We start from the raw sequence: 21300 nt of genomic DNA, 5'->3' as shown, positions 1-21300 counted from the left end.
CATTCATCTCTGCTCCAACTCCACTGAAATCTGTGGAGATGTACCAGGGATGAAATCTGGCCTGGCAGTTCCAATGCCAAACAATCTCATTGTGTTCCGTTTGTTACCTTCAGTATTATCCACCAAGTAAGTTCAAAGGAACAACGTGGCTGGTGGATGGGAGACACAAGCCATGTACGTACATCTAAGAGACCTAGCGTTTAGCTGCACCCCCCTTTAGCATTTATACATAAAAAGGTGAAAAGGGAGGTTTGGTCCATTTTTAAAAATTTTTTAATCTTTACACACACAAAATAAATGTTTGATAACCCAAAATTGCCCAGAATAAAGGGGACACAAATAAATTTTCCTGGTCTTTCATTCTAAATTTCTTAAACTTCTTAGAATCATTTGAGTGTGTCAAGTAAAATCAGTGGATAAATTAAAACACTCTTTAAACTAATATATGGTTTAAATATCCAGGTTCCCAGTATGAAAGCTGGTCCTAAATGCTGTAGGGCTGTGAGAGTAACTTATTCAGTTCCCTTCCCAGCGGCAGATCCCCTACAGCTACCTCCTACTTCCCTAAGCTTTCCTGACCTTGGATCCTGAAGTCAGGAGCAGCCTGCAGTATAAAGTTTACGCATAAAAGGAAACATTGTCTTGTTAAGACACAGGAATGAGAATCAAGAGACTAGAATTCAACTCCTAGTTATGCCACAGACTTCCAATGCAATCTTGGCTAATTGCACTTTTCTGCATCTGCTTCCCCTTTGTGAAATGGAGATAATACTAGCTACCTACATGTCACAGGGGTGTTTGCAATGAGCTTAGCTTTGAGGCAGGGCCGCCCAGAGGATTCAGGGGGCCTGGGGCAAAGCAATTTCGGGGGCCCGTTCCATAAAAAAAAGTTGCAATACTATAGAATACTATATTCTCATGGGGGCCCCTGTGGGGCCCAGGGCAAATTGCCCCTCTTGCCCCGCTCCCAGGCGGCCCTGCTTTGAGGGCCCTGAAATCCTCAGATGGAAATCTCTGTTATTACTTCCCTTGCCATTCACTCTACAGCCTCTGCCAGCAGCAGCCTGTGACTTTGCCACACCTTTCAAAGAAGCAGGAGTTATGGGAAAAGCTGGCAACTCATTGAACAGCCACTGATTTCTGATCAGAGGCAAGTTTAAGTCTCCCATAGTTGTTCTTTAGTGGAAAATAAACCCCAGTTTGTTTCATTTTTTAAATTTGAATTGCTTGCTTTTCTGCATCAATTTTATTCCTCCAATCTTTTTCCATTTGCCAGCACAGTCTGCTCTAGGGATAGGAAAACCAGTTTAGATACAATAAAAATAAACTGACCTTCTTTTTCCCTTCCCAGACTGATCCTTTCTTGAAGTTTGCTAACTGCAGCCTCTGAACTTCCTGATTCCAGACAGCCTGGAAGCGGAAGTGCTAAAGCACAGGGAGAGGCTCGATGTGTAATGTTTCCAGCCCGAAAATGGAAGCAGGAAACAGGAGGTAGGTAGTCAGGAGAAGCTGGAGTAAGCCCTGCCAGATAACTGGGAGGGGAATGATTCATCAAAACAAACCTCCCAGAAAAAGGCCGTGTGCACTCTGCAGTTATTCAGCCAAACTGTTTACAACAACAGTTCCCAGTCTAATTTTTAGGTGAGTATGAAAAGCAATCAAAAAATAAAAATATTGATTCTACAATGCTAAAACAAGCAATCAAACCAAGTATTTCATCCAGACTATACATAGTGCAGCAAGAGAGGGATCCCAGAGCAGGAGATAAGGAATTTGTGTTCTAAACCATTATGGAGGCTGAGAATACACTGTACACACAGTCAAACCTTCCCACTACATCAGAGAAGCCACAAAGATCAGTTTCCTTTGCTATTTTTTAACACGTAAATGCATGATCTTGCTCCCATTGAGGTCAGAGGCAAAACTCCTACTCACCTCAATGGAAGCAGGCTTGGGCCCTAAGAAAGAGATTTTCTAGCACTCAGAACTAGGGCCAGATTTATGGAAGTATTCAGCCACCCAGCAGCTCCTGTTGCAACACTTCTAGCCGGAATGCCAAATGAGGCCAACGCACAATGGACTGAGCTCTGCTGAAAATCTGGCCGTTTATTTTGGTGCCTAAATGGGAGTTCAGTTCTTCTGGGACTTCTCTTGAGTCAATGCTTCTCAGCAAGGTTCCAGGAACTGGTCCCAAGGCAGCAAGGTTAACTGAACTGTGGGATGTGGCTATCACCAGTAAACAAGAAAAACAAAAGAAAATCCCCAAAATCCTTTGTGACTCTGCCACCTAAGGTCAGTCTAACTTGCACTTTTTCCATGGGCCTCTGCTGATCCTTGGAGCCATTCGATCCCCAGTGAAGTTTTATGGCAAACTGCTAGCCCACCCCACCCCCATTCCCCACTGATCAATACCTTTGATATTCCCGTATTGCGGTTACAACGCCGTCAGAGAGTGGTTGTACATTCTGTGAAAACCGGAACAATTCCTTAAGCTGAGCCTTCAGTCTGTCAACCTTTGAGTCTTCTGCTGCAAGCGCAGCTCTTGTTGCCTTAATCATAAAAATAACGATCAGTTTGCATTATGAGCACAAAACCTGGAACATGAAATGTATAGACGATGCTGAATCTAGAGATGGTCAAACTATTTGCCATAAGCCATGTGTGTGTCAAATTTGGCCCTTTTTCTGTCCTCAAACTGTCCATGAACCGATCAGGATTTTCATAAATGTCCATGTTGTTTGTTATAGTTAAGTGACTAATTTTTAAAAACACCTTTGTGCCTATGGGAGTTTTGTAAACTGTTCACAGCAAGTGCTCTGTGAGTACTTTACATGCAGAATTCACTATTTGAACTGTCAAGTATCAGAGGGGTAGCCGTGTTAGTCTGGATCTGTAAAATCTGTATTTGAACTGTATGACTGGTCAACAAAGTCATATGGGCAGGGGTGCTGGAACAATTTTTACAGTGGGGGTGCTGAGAGCCAGTGAATCAAACTGTAAACCACGGCCATCCTTAGCCATACACAAACTACGCAGCTGCATAGGGCACCAGGAAATTTGGGGCACCAAATTTCTTGGTGCCCTACGCAGCTGTATGCTGCTCCAGTGGCCAGCCTGATCGCCTGGCTGGCTGAGCCGGCCAGGAAAGCTCCCCCCGCTCCCACCTCGCGCTGCAGCTCCCATTGGCCTGGAGCAGCGATCCGTGGCCAGTGGAAGCCACGATCGGCCGGACCTGCGGACGGGGCAGGTAAACACACTGGCCTGGCCCGCCAGGGGCTTTCCCTACACAAGTGGCAACCCCTGTTTGAGAAACCCTGTGTTAACAGGAAGTTAATGATGTGTGATTTTAAATACTCTATCTACAAAAGACCCTCTTCTTATGCCATCTCATGTTTAGAGAAGTTTGATTTTTTTAACATGGGAGTTCTACAACCTGAAACCTGAAATTATAAGTGTGCGTGCACACGCCCACCAGTATGCACTTTATTTTAATGGGACTACTTGCAGAGAAAGACACAACCCCATATAAGCAGGAACAAACAACATTATTTGCTGTACCTAAGGAGAAGCTGAGAACAGACAGTGTGAGGCAGAGACTATAAAATTGTTGGTTCTTTTCTCCCTATTCACATTTTTCCTTATTCGATTCCACATACATTCTTATACCGTCCTCAGCCCCATAGTATCTGAGCACTTTCCTGTAGTGACAGGACATTGTGACAGGACTAGTATCTGTATGACCAAGGGTGGTCATGTACCTTCAGTTTTGTCAATGTGTTTACCACACTTCTCACTTGTTGTTTTTAGGCATACAAAATACAACAACTTACTATGTATTTTCTCCACAGAGCTACTAAGTCCTCTTCACTCTTCGGCTTCTCCCCTGACTCCAGGTCATCTTCGAGTCTCTGTAGCATCTTTCTGAATTCCTGGACCTCTGCTTCCAACTGTCTGGCTTGGGACTGATAGGCACTTTCTGACTTAAGGATCTTATGCATTCTCTCCTCTTCCTCACCACATATTAGTTTCAACTTCTCCAGGGCTTTCCTCAGCTCCTCCAATTCATCCTTCATCTTCCCAGCTCCCAGGGGTGAGGTGTTCTGGATCACCCCTGTAGACTGAACTTCCAGGCATTTCAATTTCTTTTCACCACGCTTAACATCTTTGGCAATGTTCTGAAGAAAGAAGGGAATCAGAAAGGGTTAAGTGGAAAGAACGGTGGGGCGGGGTGGGGTGGAGGTGGTGGGGAAATGACACCTGATAATATTTACTTTTATCTGTGTATTTATTTTCTTCTCCAATTGTTGTTTCAAGACATGTCACTTATGAAGTGGCCAACTGCCAGATTTTATATACTTATTTTAAATGTGTAGCCTTATGATTTAGCTAATATAACAGCAGGAGCATGGCTTCCCAAGAACTAGAGGAATCTTTTAAAACTGTTGGGCCTGATTTTCAAAAGTGCTCAGCATCCACAGTGCCAGTGGAAGTCAACAGGAGCCACATGTATCTGGCAGCACGGATACTCAGGCCACAGAGGTGTCTAAAGTTTAGTAGCCCAAACTAAGGCACTCAAAATTGGAGACCACTTGTGAAAAATGGTGCTGTTAACAGCGTCACCAACCCCAAGCATTCAAAAATCATGAGTCAGGCACACCTGAAATCATGAGATTGGCTTAAATCATTAGATTTTAAAAAATAATAAAGGTCAGGGCTGTTTTTATTTGCCTTCTGGCCTTTGAGCCTCTCTGCTACATTCAGATCATGTTTATATGCTTCTCTCTGTAACCAGGAAGGCTAGAAACTTACATTTCTTTTTTTTTAAATGAAAGCTCAGATTCTCATGTAATCACATGACTCTAGGAACTGGAGCTTTAAGAAAAATGTCAAATAGCATGAGACTCATGATAAAATTGGGAGAGCTGGCAATGGTGTGTTAATGACATCACAGAGAGAAAGTGGCAGACCTGGCCAACTCCTGATTCAGGACCCCTTCCTTTAGCCACTACACCAGAATTTGTTTTAAATATCCCCCTCTGATAATATGCCTCCCCCCCCTTCAGATTTCTCCCCAGAGCCAGATTTGAACTTACAGTGCTTGAATTCTAGGCCCACAGCATACTCTTAGAGCCACACAAATCTTAGGAATACAGTCTTCTGTTAAATATTTGTATGATTTGGGGAATATACACGAGAAGGGATTCAGCTGAGGAGAATGCATTTCTTAACAGTGCTCTCCCTCCCGCTACTAGAACTGTATCATAAAGAACCTGCAATGTCTTTAGCCCGTTGTCTGCTGGAGACTTTGTTGTTTCTCCGACGCAGCAGTTCAATCTTTCAGTCACACCATTCAGCCACGATTGAAATTGGTCGACGTTGGTCTTGTATTGCTCATGTTCCTTTGTTATCTTTTCAAGCAATTTCACTCTGCACTGTAACAAGAAACGTCCAAAATGGTGAGGGCAAGAGCTTACCTGTCTCTTCACAGGTTGCATTTTTAACTAGGAAAACAGAGCCCACTTCCTTTCACCCTCATGTCACTCAACCTTTTCAGGAATTCACACCTCATCTCCAGTATGAGGACAAAAATATGTAAAGCTTTCTCTGGGTCTCGGCTGTGCTGTAGCATCTCAACATTTATTCAGAGAACAAAAGATAGCAAGGTCCTGTGAGGTCAGGGCCAAGCCTCCCTTTTCCAAAGCTTCGTATTTTTCATTAAAAAGCAGTATTATCCTTTCCCAACTTTGCTTTGAAACAGAGACAATATATGGGGTCAGCCTACAAGCTACAGCGACAGCCTCCATGCTGGCAAAAAGTATAGGATTACTCTGTCTGATCATGCCTGAGGCATGTCAATTATTTCACAGCACTTGCCATTTAAACAAGATGTAAAGAAACTGCTATAATTGCACATTAGAAACTCTGCAATATTTTTAGCATCTATGGTAACCTCCAAAGACTTTGCTTTCACTGGCACAATATATAGGGCCTGGCAGTGTTTGGCTCTGCACAAACTAGGGGCAGGCAGCAAGGAGACATCTCTCTACACACACCTTATGTCCCAATGCAGGGGCCAGAGACAGGACTGGATCCTGGAATCTGGCTGATCTACACAGAGGTCAGGTCACTGGTCTAGGGGGAAAAGTGACTCAAAGCTCCCATCTGCTCTCCCCTGGCCCTGGAGCTGCTCTGTGCAGACCCTGCATCAAGTTGGAATAGTCTGAGGGTACCTCTGTCTTGTGTCCTCTGCAAACAACTCCAGCAGTCTGAAGACACCATGGTATAGGAGCATTCTGGCCATGTCACCTCTCCTCCAGCCATGCCAGCAGCGCAGAGGCAGAGAAATGCATGAGGCCATATGTCAGCTCCAGACACCAGAGAATCACCCTTGTGCTGGGATGATCCTCCAGAGCCAGTCCCTCTTGCTTTAGGGCCAGACCGTGACAGTGGTGCAATGCAAAGCAGCTACACTGCACTGGAGAATCTGCCCCACGGTGACAGTCTTTGCAGTCAGAAGGCAAAATTCTGATCTCAATTACGTGGAGTATTGAAAACTCTGTTGAAATGGGAATCTGTCCTTTAAATTTCAGGGCACATTCCTGATCCTACTTGCAGGCTAGGGAGCTCTGTAGCAAAGCGTGTGATCTGGGCCTGGCCTAGCCTAGTGTGAGGGATCATAGACCTCAAATCAAGCCTTGCACATAGTGGGCCAGATCCCTTGGCAGAGAAAGTGAACTGAAGACATAAATACACTAGGGCAGGAAGTGCAAACTGTAAAAACTCCCAAGTGGCAGGATTCAAATCTGATTGATAAACAGAATTATGGTGAAAATGTGCTCCAGCATCTTACAGTAAAATTACAAAGGCTGATTAAGGAGGAGATGCACAGCTTAAATTGAGAAGTAGCTTAACTTCTGCCTGGGACAAGCTGTTCAACCAAAATGAAGCAGTCCAAGGCTTGGAGATTACTGCTGAAAATGTTGCGATCAATCAGGTCATGTGATAAATTACACACATTTGAACAGACGCAACATTGTGCTAAGCTATCATATGAAAAGCTAACCAAGGGCAGGCTGAAAACCTGCCAGACTGCTAGAAGGAGCTGCCTCTGAGTGCAACTTTTAATGAAGAGAAAGACGCTGCCATTTGCTCTGTCAGTCAACTAATTATTCTTTTCACTGAGAAGCAACACAAAAGGAGCATTAACTCTTGCCTTCTGCAGAAGCACTTGAATAATCAGAGAACATCTACCAGCCAAGATGTGGCATGAGGAGGAATGTTTGTACTGACAAGAAAATAACAGATCCCAAGCAGGCTGAGATGGGGAATACTAAGAGATGACATTGTGAAGAATATATGCAGGTTATTGGTTTCAGGTTCAGGACATGCTTTTGGTGCATCGTTACCCAAGAGATAAAGCATGAAGGTCTACCCCATTCTCTGGCCTCTATGGGTATGTCTACACTGCACACTTAGCCCAGGTCTGCGGGACCCAGGCTTATAGACTTGGTGTTTCCAAATCAGAGTTTGAGTGTTCACACTGCATTGTAAACCTTGCTTTACAATTGCGGGATTCATGTCTCAGAGCTGTGCTAACACGTCCATACAGCACTATGCAGACCTTCTGACTAGGTCTGCAGCTTGACCTGGGTCCGCACTGCAAAATGACAGGGCTTTGACCCACTCCCTTAGCGGGATCCTAGGACCCGGGTCCTGAGTGCTTGCTGACCCAAGTCAGACTGATGTGTGTGTGGACAGAAGTGGGGATTGGGCTCAAACCTGAGTCAGAGCTCAGGTTTAGTGTGCAGTGTAGACATACACTATCTGCCACTCCAGCAGCAAACAGAGGCTATAAGTAGCCAGCAAACAACTGAGGGAGAATTCCTGGTGCAGGCACTGTGTGGGGCCTCTGCTGGCTCCCTGCAAGCATTGGTACAGGAGGTGTGTGAGGGCAGTTGTGGGGCTGGAGACAGAAGAGAATGTATTGGGGCAGAGCTGTACAGCATGCTACCATGGTCAATCTGAGCTCTGCAGAGGATGCCATAACTTAGGGGTGCTGAAATTTCGCTAGAGGTTGTTTCAGCCCCTGGAGCAGCCCAGAATTGGGAAGGCGCCAAAAATGACTTCAAGCCACCCTCTGCCACTCTCTCCCCTTAACTCACATGGGATTGTCTGAGAGTAGAATGAAAGACGGAGCCAAGAACCTGTAGGTTTAATTTAAGAGAACCAATGGGAATCAAAATATTTGTGTTTTGCACCAGCCTAGATTGAATAAGAGTTGAAACTTTACTTCACTACTGTTCTGGTTAAACAAGAAAGACAGGATCTCTCAGTGATTATTTATATTTAGATTACATTCTTGGTTAGTACCAATAACTTTTGGGGGGGGGGAGGGCAGAGGGGGTGGAAGAGACATGTGGAGCGGGGGAGGGACTTGGCTGCTGTGTGTAAAAATGTTACAACAACTGTAATTAAAAGACATTCCAGTGAATATAATTTTCAGTTTGGGAGTGAGAAGGATACTCAGTGGCAGCAAGAAAATACGTTAACTCACCGGAGAAGCAATATCACAGTTAAACCATTTGAGAAATGGAATTCACTTGCTCAGCCTGTGACAGAAATGGACAACTGCACGAGATCTAAAAGAGCTTCTTGAGTACTAGTGAAATTTACAAGTACCAGCAAGCTGTCTCCTGCAGCCAACTTTGGAATTCAGCTGTCATTTGCAATTTACACGTAGTCTGGCCCCCGATCATGAGAGGGGCTGAGACAACTCAGATTACGGGATCTCTTTCATTCAGTCCTCCCTCCCATTGTGAGAGGTAGCAAGGTTCCTTCAGCTAACATTATTCACTGCCTGGCAAGACTCCCAAGCTGCCTCTAATCTTGGAATCAGCCAATGAGTCCTCCACTTATTTCAGTCACGAAAACTAATGTTTTCCACCACCCCTTCCACCCGCAGCCTCCAGAGATTTTTCAACTGGATTGTTTCACTTTCTCTTCCGGTGCAAGGTGGCATTTGTAGCTGCTTCAGCTGCCTTTTCTAGAGCCTCAGTTAGGTGGAGACATCAGCATGTATTTTACCTAAATACACTGGGCCTGATTCTGAGCTCACAGCAGCAACAATCAGTGTAAATCTATGCCGGTGTAAAACTAGCCTAAGAGATCTGACTCAGGCGCTCTGTATTCAGATAATTTGTTTGAGGGAACTAGCTAGTCCAAATATCAAACTGCACAACACAAATATTAGCTGTTCATGGATAAAGGACAAACCCTTGTTTAGAGAGAAGTCATGAAACATTTAAATTGGGAATCTGGTGAAATTTACAATCCCAAGAGTTGAATTGCCAGGAGCAAAAAGGGGTGTTTTTAATGAATGGATTTACTCTGCAACCTGACTTGGATTAAATGTTTCTTTAGATGTATTTATGGCTAGGAAGTGTGACTGCGGCAGCTGCAGGCACAGAATAGGGGTTTAGATTTTTTAAAATATTTTAAATGAAAAAGTAACTCAAGTTCATCCTCATGAAAGATTCTAGCCCTGGAGACTCGAGGCTTCTGTTTCCCACAGAACCACAACTTCCCCACACTGCCCCTCCAATGAGACTCTGTGCTCCCCTTGAACGATGATTTCTTGGGATGAGAGTGTCCACCAATCACCAGCACCACCCAATCCTGGGTCTGGGTGGAGAAGTGGGGAAGAAGAGCAGGTGTCATGGTTGTACAGGCAGATGACAGAGCCCATGTAACGGAGTTCAGTTTTATTAACACTAGTTTGGATTAGTCAGTTACCAGACACTGGAATGCCTGTTCTTCCCCAAGGCAAATCCAAAGCCACTGATGTACAAAAGCTACTGTACAGGTGGCTGGATATACCCTAGATATGTCCTTGATCTACTCTCATTGCTTTAGTGTCTTGAGCATCCCTACGTGTAAGCCTCTCCTACCCACCAAAGGCAAATCCTTGTCTCGTAGCCAGATCCTTCCCACTGGCTGTGGAAGTGAAGGATATTGTCTCATCTCAAACCTTCACCCAAACCAACTATCAAAGTGAGTCAGGGACATGAAAAGGTGAATTATAATGTTGGCCACCCTCTTGTCTAATGACCACTGTACCTCTGGGATTGAGGGCAGGTGCAGACTGGAAAATGAATTAGCATCTATTGAAAATTTTTTAGCTATTACTGTTGGCTGCCTATTCTTTGTGTTGGAAAAGCATTAACTGCTTGCCAACTCTGGGATTATGGTGTGTGAGTCTTGATCTAGGGATTTGTGTTATAGCCTCTAATGAGGGTGCGGAGTTGGGATGCTTCCTCATCTCCTTGGATGGATTATTTTGCATCAAGATCACACTGAGATCTTTGATTTACCAAAGGGCAGGGAAGCATTTGCTTTGGGATTGTTCGTATTAATCTTGCCCTGTTAAGAACACTCAAATCTTCTTTGCACTATCGATACATTCTTTCCCCATGAACCATATTGGGAACTCCTAGCTCTCATATCAGAAACACTAATAGTAAATAATACAGGCTAGTAACTGGTGAGCATCCTAAACCCTCCTCTCTTTGACAGTTGCGTTTTACCTGAGCTTCTGCCTTTATTTCTTCATATTCCACCTTCATCTTCTTCTGGACGTCCTCATCGACACTCGGGTCACCTATCCTGTTAAACAAGGAAGCAGCTTCCTCCAGCAGCCTTTCCAGCAGGACTGACTGATTTAGGACATCGTTCAGCAGAACCTGGGAGTGGCTCAGCTGCCATTGCTTCTCCTTTAAACCGAGCTGCAGCTCTATGTCAGGCTCCAAGGTAACCTTCCTGTTATGAATCCAGGCGTAAAACTCATCCTGGGCTTTCAAGTATTCACTCCAGTGCAGCCACACCCATTCGATACGGCTGTTGGGGAAAGTGAGAAACAAGATACATGAGGTTCTCCCAGGACCAGTGAAAAGGGTGGGGAGTTTAAGATGCTTTAAAAAATGTTGACAATAAAGAATCAGATTCTCAGACAGGATAAATCAGCCTAGCTTCATTGACCTGAGTGTCACAATCCACTGCCCAGCTCCCCCCGGCTGTGAGAAGAAGTACCCTGTGCTAGCCCTGTGCTTGGCAAAGATTATTTCTCAGGTCACTGAACTGGCATATTGTGGGTAGATGCAGAGCCAAGGTTCCACCTACTCTTTGCTCCTTTCCGACATATGCATGGGAACCCAGTGAAGGCTCCTCTCTCCCCACCACAATACAGATAGCCAGAGCAAGGAGTAAGGCAGCATTGTCTGAGAGCATTAGACAAGCCACAGTCTGACCCAATATGTCAAATACAGTCTTTGTGGAAACAGCATGTGTCCTACCTGTGGCAATGAGTAATGTAGATGGCTGTTTCTTCCCACATGGCTTTAATGTCTTTCAGTTTGGATAGTATCTCATGCTTTTCCTCCTCGCTGATGCAGCGAAGAAGGGCATCTGCTTTCATCAGGACCAAATCCATTTTCAATCGACCTTCTGGCTCCAACGCACAAATTTTCTATTAGAAAACACAAAACTGAAAACATTAAAAAAAAAAAAGAGAGAGAGCCTGCCAGTGTAGTTATTGAATTCGACCTTTGTTTTTATATGGAAATCACTGCACCCCTGCTGGAAAACTCCTACAAAATTTGATAGAAATAAGAACTTTCCTACTGTTTTTTTCAGTATTCTTACAGGATTTAATTAATAGAGAAATATATCCCTGTTGTAAAATAGTTACCACCACCAACAGAAGGTAGATCATTTTCGGGTAACTTTTGTAGGTTTTCACGGTAATTTCTACACAGCCCTGTTGGGTTTGTGCCTATTAAGTTCTATAGGACTTGCCTGTACTAGCGTGTCTCCACTACTGCTACAGATTTATTGCACTACATAAGCACATGACGTCTAATTCACTTTCCTGGAATAAGTGCAGAGGAGACACTATTCATGGGAAACATTGAGCAAAGCCAGTATTGTAAGTTGCACCAGAACATGCCATGGGAGCTGCACAAAAAAAGCAGTTTGTTGCAAATCATAGAAGACACACTTTGAGCCACCCTATAAAAAGATTAGAGAATTATCTCTCTGCTATTAAATTCTATTTCTACACAAAAACATGTTGTGTATCAGTTAAGGCTCTGGCACATACCTGCATACCTAACACAAAACCTACAAGCAAGGAAATGAAAATTAAGCCATCTAACACTGTGTATCTTCCACTCTTCCACCCAGAGACAAACCTAAACCCTAGTACAAACACCCCACACCACACACACCACCTTAATTCTGCCCTAGTAGTGTTGTCAGCCTTCCAGCATCACCTTCCCACTATCACGCAGACCACTAGACTTCCTTTCCCTGCTGTTCCTCTGCACAGTTCTGGGAAACCACACTCATTCAAGCTGGGGGAAGGGGTGCCAAAAGGAAAATGTTGAGACACTCAAAATCTGAGGTCACTTTTAAAAATTTAGGCCTAAGTGATTTGTCCAGAGTGATTTGCCTTATTACCCATAAATACATCATTTGATTCTTTACTTGTAAAAACACAAAAAAACAAAAACAGAGCACAGGGGAAAATATAAACCACACCCAGCAACCAATAGAAAGATTCAAAACCAAAACTTAGTCCAGGCTTCAGTCTTATTCCTGCTCGAAGTGACATGAAAGCAAATGAGCCCACGACTGAGAAAGCCGTGGTTGGAGCTGGCATTATTTCTAATGATTGTTTTCTTTGGCTGGCATTTTCATTAGCAAATGAACAGAAAATAAATCATAGTGAGGAAGCCTGAATAAATGCAAGCCAACTGGGAAAGAGGCACTTGGAACGGATGTTTTTATTTAAAAAAAGGTAATGAGTGAAAGAATGAGCAGGCCAGAAGGAGACATCAGCTGGGTGGCAGAGGAGGAAGAGGGGAAAGAAAGGTAGAACTAATGAAGAGCCACTGCTTTTTGTTTAATAATAATGATGGATTTCCAATATCCAGATTAAAAAAGCTACTATAACAAGGATTTTCTATGCATTATGACCCTGTTCCAAAGTCCAACAAAGGCATCAGCTTTATATCAGCCCAGGTAAAATCATCACAAACCACATAATCTTCATTCTTGTGATCTGTAATGTTGACAGAACCCCTTGATAAACTGTCTCCCACAGCACTGACTTTCCTGAATTCTCTGACTGCATTACGATGTTGTGGGTATCAACATTCCTTATGCAAAAGGTAAGGGCTGTGATCATCCGAAAGCAGAAACAAATCCACAATCCAAAATGAAATAGGAACTTCCAGCCTTTGTGACTGCTATGCAAGTCGGCCCATCACCACCAGCTCGCGGATGAGTCTCTATGCTAGGCCTGGTACATGCTCCAACCCACAATGAACCCCATTTGAGAAAACGGTCCTGAAAATACTGCAACGTCATTATATAAATCACCCCACCAGGAGTGCCATTTTTCAGTGCTAGTCATCCCATCTCAAAAACAGAGGGGGTTCAAAGGTGGGGGCAAACATGACTAGATGCACAGAAAGATGTTCATCTGAAAACAAACAGAGAAGGCGGTTTCATTTAGAGAACAGGCCTATCACAGGGAAATATGAGAGATGTGTAGAAAATAAGCTAGTGCGATGGGGTATACAAACCCCACACTGGGGAACACAGGGTTAATGAGCTATTGTGGGCTCGGTTGGCCCTGCCTTGCCACACCTGTGAGGGATGTCAGACTTGAAGGGAGGATTGTAAAAAGGTAAAACACAGCACAGCTAGTGGCAGAGCAGACCTGGCGGGAACTCCTCAGATCAGTGCAGCCCAACAGCCACTCCCTGATGGAAGGGACGACTCGATGCTGACCCACATTTGCTGGGACTGTTCTTCCATGTTAGCCTGTGAGCCTCGTTGGGGCCACAGGAGATTTACAGAAGCCTTCAGAAGAAAGAGCCTTACCACACCTTATCCATTTGTGTTCATTCTTTTTGCAACCCTGAAAGGAGCAGGGTTCATTGCAACCCTGAAAGGACCAGCCTGCCCAGGGCTCAGCCAGAGAAAACACGTTTTTGTACGCTGAGTACCTCTTATGACTGGACTGGCACAGCGGAACACTCAGGCCTCTCAGAGCAGAGGCCCAAGTGAGTGTAAAGGCCCAGCCTGAGGGTGCCCTGGGGAAGGATGCAGTGATACTAGTCTCAACCTACTGCCCCACTAGAATAATGAATGGTACAGCTGGGGTAGATAGGAGCAACCAGTTTTCTCAGTGTACAAAAACAAGGGACATCGAATGAAATTGAAAGGCAACACAATTAAAATGGATAAAAGTAAACACTATTTTTTAAACACACAAGGCATAATTCATTTGCCACCAGATCATTTGCCAAGAGATTAACAGGATCATACAAAATATGATCTTTGTAGATAATGCACAGATTCACAGTTCCATTAAAAGGATGAGAGCTATAAACCCACTAACTGACAGGGTTTAGGAAGAAACTTGTCCTACAGACAGATTATTCCCTAACTGTCCATCCCTGGGATTCCGGTACCTTTCTCGATAGCATCTGGTGTTATCCAGGGATTCTCAGAACCCAAAGCAGTGGTAACTTATTGTCTCTCTCCAGGCAGGATCAGGAATAAATCAATGGGTGGCACAGCTCATCCATCTGTGCGCACGTGTGCGCGCACACGCAGACACACAGAGTTGCAGTCAGGCTAGAGCATTTCAAAACAAGTGCCGTATATACTCGATCATAAGACGGTTCGTTTATAAGCTGACCCCTTACCCCCAAGATGGATAAGTAAAAATGGAAAAATTTTATAACCCGTTCATAAGTGGACCCTATAATTCAGGGTCAGCAAACTTTGGCTCCCGGGCCATCAGGATAAGCTGCTGGTGGGCCGAGATGGTTTGTTTACCTCCAGCGTCCGCAGGCACGGAGGTAAACCTAAGTAAACAAAGTGTCCTGGCACGCGAGCTGCTTACCCTGACAGGCCGGGCCAGCAACTGGTGGGGATTTTTTTTGTGGGGGAGAAGCTGGGAGTCAGGGGAATAACCCCTGTGACCACCCCCCACGTGACCCCGTCCCTAGCCTGGGAGCCGCACACTCTCCCCATCCCATCCCTTCCCACCTTATCTGGGGAGGGCCAGGCAGGCTGGGCAGCACGGCCACAACCCGCTCTGGCGGGCCAGACTGGGCGGCACGGCTGCAGTGTGCTCCAGCGGGCCAGGCGGCACAGACACAGCCTGCTCTGGGGGGTGGGGCCAAGCGGCACCGCTGCAGCCTGCCAGCCCTGGAGCTGGAGCTGCTTAGGAGGCTTGGGGGAGAGCAGCCTGGCCAGAAGTGGAGAGACTCTGGCCCCACCTCTTCCCTTCTGTCTCTGCTGGCTGCGCTGCCTCTCCTTGCCCCCTTTGTTGGGGGGAGGGGCTGTGTCCCACCTCTCCCTCTCTATACTCGTTCATAAGCCGACCGCCTTCTCGGGTGATTCCCTTTTTTACTAAAAAAATTTGGCTTATGAACAAGTATATATGGTATATTTACTTACAGTTAAGAAATGGTTTTGAGGAATCAGTGGTCAGCCTTCCAGGGGGCCCCGCCTTCCAGCTAGCTGCAGGGGAACTTAGCTGTCAGATCCATGTCCAAAAGAAAGCTTCCTTGAAATGTTCCAAAGCATATTCTTTCACCTAATCTTTCTATAGCTAAACTTCAAACAAAGCACACAACCTATAGTGACTCCTAGTGGGTCACCAATTCTCCTAATTTGAGCAAAACTACTCATTATCTCTTATCATCAAAACATTTTCTAGTCATAACAATGTGTCTGGGGCACTTAAAACCTCACTCACTCTCTTCAACACTTGTTAACTTTCTGCCCCATCCTCCTATTCTGATTAAAAAAATGCAAGTATGCAGCTGTCTGACCTTGCCTCATAAAGGCCAAAGATTTGCCTAGCTATGTGATGTTTGGTTTTCAGCTGGCAGTGGCTGAACATACAAAATGGTTGATTGTGGCATTATCAAATTCTGGGGTATTGTCCCCTGTCAGAGACGTGGGATGTGATGGGCTACTGGCCTCATCTGGTAGCATCATTTCCTGAACTGCATTGGGTGGTTGCAAACCCCAGTCTTGTGATTGCGAAAAGCAACTAAACGTCCACTTTAGCATGCACAAATGAATGAGTGCTGGGTACGGCAGCTGAGATACTTTGGTAAATCAGGATTGCTCTTAGTCTTCCAAATACACATGAAAAGTCTGGGAGCATCTAATCTAACAGCAGGATGCAAACCTCCCCGCACCCCCCCCCATTCTATTCCCTTTTTCTATGGCAGCAATAAGCAGCTTGCAAAAGAAGAAGCTGGAGAGAATGCTGAAGTGATCCTGCCCAAATGGGAGCAACCTTACAGCTAGTGGGGCTATTTTCATGCCCTATCCCACCTTGATCGTCTCCTAATGGCAACTTCTCCATGACTCCTGGCAGTCCCTGCAGTGCCAATGCCACTTGTAAATCTGTCTCTCAGAAAGGAATATCAGTCTGCCCCTACCTCAGTCTCTCTTAGCCTGGCTTCCAGGGCAGACCGAGGTCCCTTGGTGTTGTCATTGATCCGCAGTCTCTCCTGGATGGCTTTCATCCAGGCTTCTGCATTCTCCACACTTGTGTCAAATTCATCCTGGGGCTGCTGAGTCATTGCATTAGAGGAAACTAAAAAGATAAAGAAATGCGGAATTAAAAACAAACAATTTCTCTTCTCAGGAAAGTCTCTCACAGTCTTAAGGAGCAGGGAAAAGAGGAAAGTAACTTTACTGATCTCTTTTTGATTAATGGCATCAAAATCCACAACCCACAGTAGTCCTAAATCTCCATGAGACTCAACAGAGGTGAGTATGGAGTAAAAGTTCAAACTCCGAGCTTCTAAAATGAAAGGATACAAGGGAACGAGATGAAGTTGGGACACTCCTTTAAGCTCTGTGATTTGGGCTGACATTCAAAGGGCTAATGGTCACTGCATTTATTTGAAAACCAAATTAGGTTAATTTGATGCTTATGAAATGTACCAGACTGGACACTAACGTCCTTCGTATTTTCCCAGAACATGCACAGCACAGGCAGCGGGAATCTAAACACGTCCATCAACATGACTCTCTTTAAGCCCATTTAGGGCTCAGCCTTGCAAGGTACTGAGCACCTGGCCCTGGCCCTGGCCTAGCCAAGCACTTGAGTGTGCGCATAACCTTAAACATGAATTGTCTCAATGAAGTTGGCCAGATCAAACCAAAGTACTCAGCACCTTGCAGTTAAATCCACTCTGCTGAAACTTCTAAGGAGGCTGATAATCAGAGCAAGTTGTGGTGATGGTTTTGAGATACGGACCCCATTCCTGCAGGAACTGGGCTGAGACAGCTAACACAGATCACTGTCAGTCATCAGATGGGACCATCTTTCAGTGCCTGTGCACTTTGGGTGGATTTGAACTGGGGACTTATAGATAAAAGGTTTTGTGGACCAGATCCAAAGTCAATATAAAGAGGCTCCTGGTGTTCAATGGGTTTTGGCTCAAGCCAATGCCTGGCAGTCAGTTTCTCCTTAATGAAAACGTTATGCCTATTTGTTCTCCACAACTGAATGTCTTTCTTTAAAGGTCTAGAGATAATTCCCGAGGTCCCATTTTTGCCACTGTTATTCTGATCAAGTAGGACTTCACTCTGGAAGCGTTCCCACTGATTTCCATGGGACTGCTTCCACACAGTCCAGTACTGCGCAAGGGGAGGCAGAGTATGGCCCTTGGTGAATCCAGCCCAGGATTTCTGATTACATCTTGAAATTAGAAGACACCCTGATCATAACCACTGGGGGCAGGGGGGAAGGAGAGTGACCTGTTTATGCCCCCTCCCCCACTTCCACTACACACCCCCACCCCAACCCTAGCTTTTCACTAGCCTGTTGCTGTTCCTCTCACTGTGGTGGCAGGGCATGCGCATTCTCACACGCTTGTCACAGCTGCAGCATCACCCTGAATCAGGGTCCAAATGTGCATTCCTCTGTGCCCATGGGGGTAGCTGTGCTGGAGAGGGGATTCTCCCTAGGCAAGGGAGTAATACTGCTGCACACTCCACTGCGGGTTCTCCTGGTGGAGGGCACAGGCCAGGGCTTCATCAGAGCCCACAAAGGCAAAGGCTGCCCAGGGGAGACACTGACTCCCTCCATTTCCCAGCCAGCCTGAGCCACGTATACCCTGGGTAGTTATGGCGGCTGGATCCAAGCCCCACAATGAAGCAGGAGTCATGGGCGGGTTGGGCTGCTACGTTCTCACTTCTACTGGGCCCGGTTTGACAAGCTGACATACCTAGCAGACAAAGTTCAGCAGGGGCGATGGAAGGATTGTGTGTAGGAAGGATTTGGCCTGCCTAGGAAGCCTCTAGGAAAGGAAATGGGTAGTCCTAGGTTGCACAAACCCTCCTATGACAGAACCAGGAGTGAACTCATTCTCAAGGTGCAGGCCAACTGAGAACTCTGGCTTGGAAAATCAAACCTAGCTCTCGCAGAAACAGTTTAAGAAATATTTGGCAGCAAGGCTGGACAACAAATGGTCCCATCTTATATGTGTTCTATGAGTTGTCCAAATCATCCGGCCACACATGAAGGAGGACTTGTGGGCTTCACTGAGGACTGAGGCACTGCTCATCCTACTCTGTGTAGTTTGGTTTGAGGGATGAGCCAGAGGCACAGTCCTACAGACACTTGGGTCTGGTGTGGCTGGAACAGCCTCCCACCTGAGATCTATAGAGGTGACTCTTGGAACTGTTTTTGTATAAAGATTCTACTTTATTTACGTATTAATTTATAATGCACATTGATAATGAAGAAATCTGTGACACCATATGTGAGTAATAATTAATCATAAGAAATAAAGGTGTAAACAAACAAAGCACTGAACAAAGCAGTCACCCCCTGTGGGACAGTACAGGCAAAAGAGAGGAGAACATTCCAAGATACTGAGAGAGAGGTAGTCTAACGCAGGCCAGCTCCTCAAATATATCCAGGGGTTATAAAAAGTATTTGAGGGCTGAGTTTGAGTAATTTGGTAAGTGGAAAATATTAGAGATGAGCCAAAACCGGACCCATTTAGCTGATCCACTTTTCCCATTCCTATCTCGCCCCTCCCCACAGCTCTGACCTCATATCTTCCCCTCCAAAAAAACAAACCTTGGCCACTTAAATCAATAGGGATCAGGTCAGAAACAACCCTGATTTTACCAATAAAATACTGACCCAGATACTGAGCTGTGGCTAAGTTCTGCTCAGCACAGCTCAGGACAAAGGATGCAAAGGGAGCTTAATCACACACGTGCACCCCCATGGCCATGGACCTACCTGGCTGTCAGTCCAGTCCCTTGTATAAGTTAGAGCAGCCAGAGGCACCATTCTGACCACAGAAGATCATTGGGGCATAGGGATGCCTGGCTGTGCTCGTATTTCCCTGGCCATACCCCTGCACAACCACCAGAATGGTGCTGGTGTAGAAGCTGTTCTACATCACCTGAATAATCCCTTGTCTCAGGGATTCAGTGGCAGGCTCAGCTGGGTTTAGGGTCAGAGCAGCACCCACCAAGATTGGCGTGGGCATACCTGGTTCTGTCTCAGAACAGGGGAGTGGACAAGATGATCTCTCAAACCCCTTCCAGCCCTACATTTCTATGTAACCAGCTTCCATGTACCAGAGGATCTGGCCCTCTATCTGCATCGCGTTCTCTGAATTTCCTAAAGTACTTTTTTTTGTTAAATTTATGCATCCAGTTTAACTATCTTTCAAATAGGTTTAACGGCCCTCATCGCGTATTGTGAGGTTTAATTAGTTAGTGTTTGTAAAGCACTACTGAGATCCTTCAAAGTCACTCTTTAAGTGCAATGTATTTTTGGCAATATTATCATTATTTTTCCAAGTTTCTCAATACACATTTTTTCTCCCTGCAAAGCCATTCTGCTTTTCCTAATGTAACACATTTTTCACAATCGATCCCTTTCTTAAACATACTTTTAAACCAAACATTTATAGTGCACTGGCTTTTAAATGGTTTCAGTATGTCTTGAATTCCTGTGCTCATATACTACTTGACTCACTTCCAGAACCAAGCTCTCTGAGAAATAAAGAGAGGGGGAAAGAAAAGTGCTCCAGGAAAGTTAAATCACTTGCCATTGGGGACAGTATTTTCCAATTATTGAAATACTTCAGGCTTTTCATAACTCTTTCCATTTGGAAGAGATTAGGGTTCTGGGTTTGCACATGAGAAGTGTTTTTAAAACACTGCAGTGTGTCAAATTTTATACAAACGCACAAGTGTGGAAGCTATTGTGGTTCTGGAAATTGTTTGGTACTTGGGTCCTGGGGTAATTTAATAACTGCTCAGCTGCCCTGGATAGTGTAAGGAGAGTTCTGAGAAAGAGAGACAGTTGTATAGGAGCACAAGTCTTTCAAAGTGGAGATGGAATTAGCATATACTACTGTAGAAGCGACACATCAATCTCCACGATTCCAAAGCTGAGAGTTCTTGGCATACTAATAATTCTACAGCTCTCAGTCATGCTACGATTAGCACATACATCCCTAGATAAGGGACTAGATTACTTCAGTGGGAATCATACTCACAGCAGAGCTAAATTTGGTCCAATTTGAGTAAGTGGAGAAACTCTTGAAATTCTAGTAAGCATTAGCTGTATCCCCAGGAATCTGCAACTTAACCATTTTTGGGGGTTCAGGACATTAACCCTAGCACCTTGAACATCTTCCAAGGCAGTTTTTTCCTGTACTATTTGTGGGGAACGTTTATGACCATCAGGAATTGTTTGTCCAAACTAATGTACTGAAGAATAAACACATGCTGGGTGTTCTTGGAACAATCACTTCCATTTCCTTCTTAAAGTTAATGGCTATAGCCAAGTGGTTGTCACACGGGTGGCAGGGTGTAGAGCATTTACTTGCAGCGCTGCCATTTCCTTTCCTCTCATTTCCAAACAATACCCATTCTCAAGGGAAACCCATAGCTACTTGACAAACCCAACTGCCACTACGTGATCACAACAGCTACTTTTCAGCTTAACTGACACCTACCACGTGTCATTGAACATCAGAATGATAACACAGTTTGTTGGATCTGTTCACCAGCTCGTAGTGAAGATAATTCTTTCCAGCACACAGATCTGTTTTAGGCTTGGTCTACACTACAAAATAACGTCAGTTTAACTACATTGGTGAAGGGTGTGAAAAAGCCACACCCCTGAGTGGCATAGTTAAGTTGACCAAAGTCCCCGTGTAG

General features: G+C 45.0%; 1 protein-coding gene across 2 annotated transcripts in view; it reads right to left on the bottom strand.

Moving 5' to 3' along the window:
- SYNE3 (spectrin repeat containing nuclear envelope family member 3) overlaps positions 1-21300 on the bottom strand; it is a 105583-nt gene that overhangs the window by 36331 nt on the left and 47952 nt on the right. The window contains exons 1-7 of one of the 2 annotated variants that reach the window (XM_039533855.1): positions 21096-21268; positions 16533-16690; positions 11349-11521; positions 10584-10893; positions 5271-5432; positions 3831-4175; positions 2413-2549 (exon numbers count right to left, since the gene is read on the bottom strand). In XM_039533855.1, coding sequence (XP_039389789.1) covers positions 2413-2549; positions 3831-4175; positions 5271-5432; positions 10584-10893; positions 11349-11521; positions 16533-16690; positions 21096-21105 — 1295 coding nt within the window. In that variant the 5' untranslated portion in view covers positions 21106-21268. Of the gene's footprint in view, positions 1-2412; positions 2550-3830; positions 4176-5270; positions 5433-10583; positions 10894-11348; positions 11522-16532; positions 16691-21095; positions 21269-21300 lie in introns of those variants that run through there. The other variant, XM_039533854.1, reaches the window with a different exon arrangement.

This window comes from Mauremys reevesii, linkage group 4 (genome assembly GCF_016161935.1).
Source record: "Mauremys reevesii isolate NIE-2019 linkage group 4, ASM1616193v1, whole genome shotgun sequence".
Taxonomy (NCBI): domain Eukaryota; kingdom Metazoa; phylum Chordata; order Testudines; family Geoemydidae; genus Mauremys; species Mauremys reevesii.
This window is presented reverse-complemented; position numbering and strand designations above follow the sequence as displayed.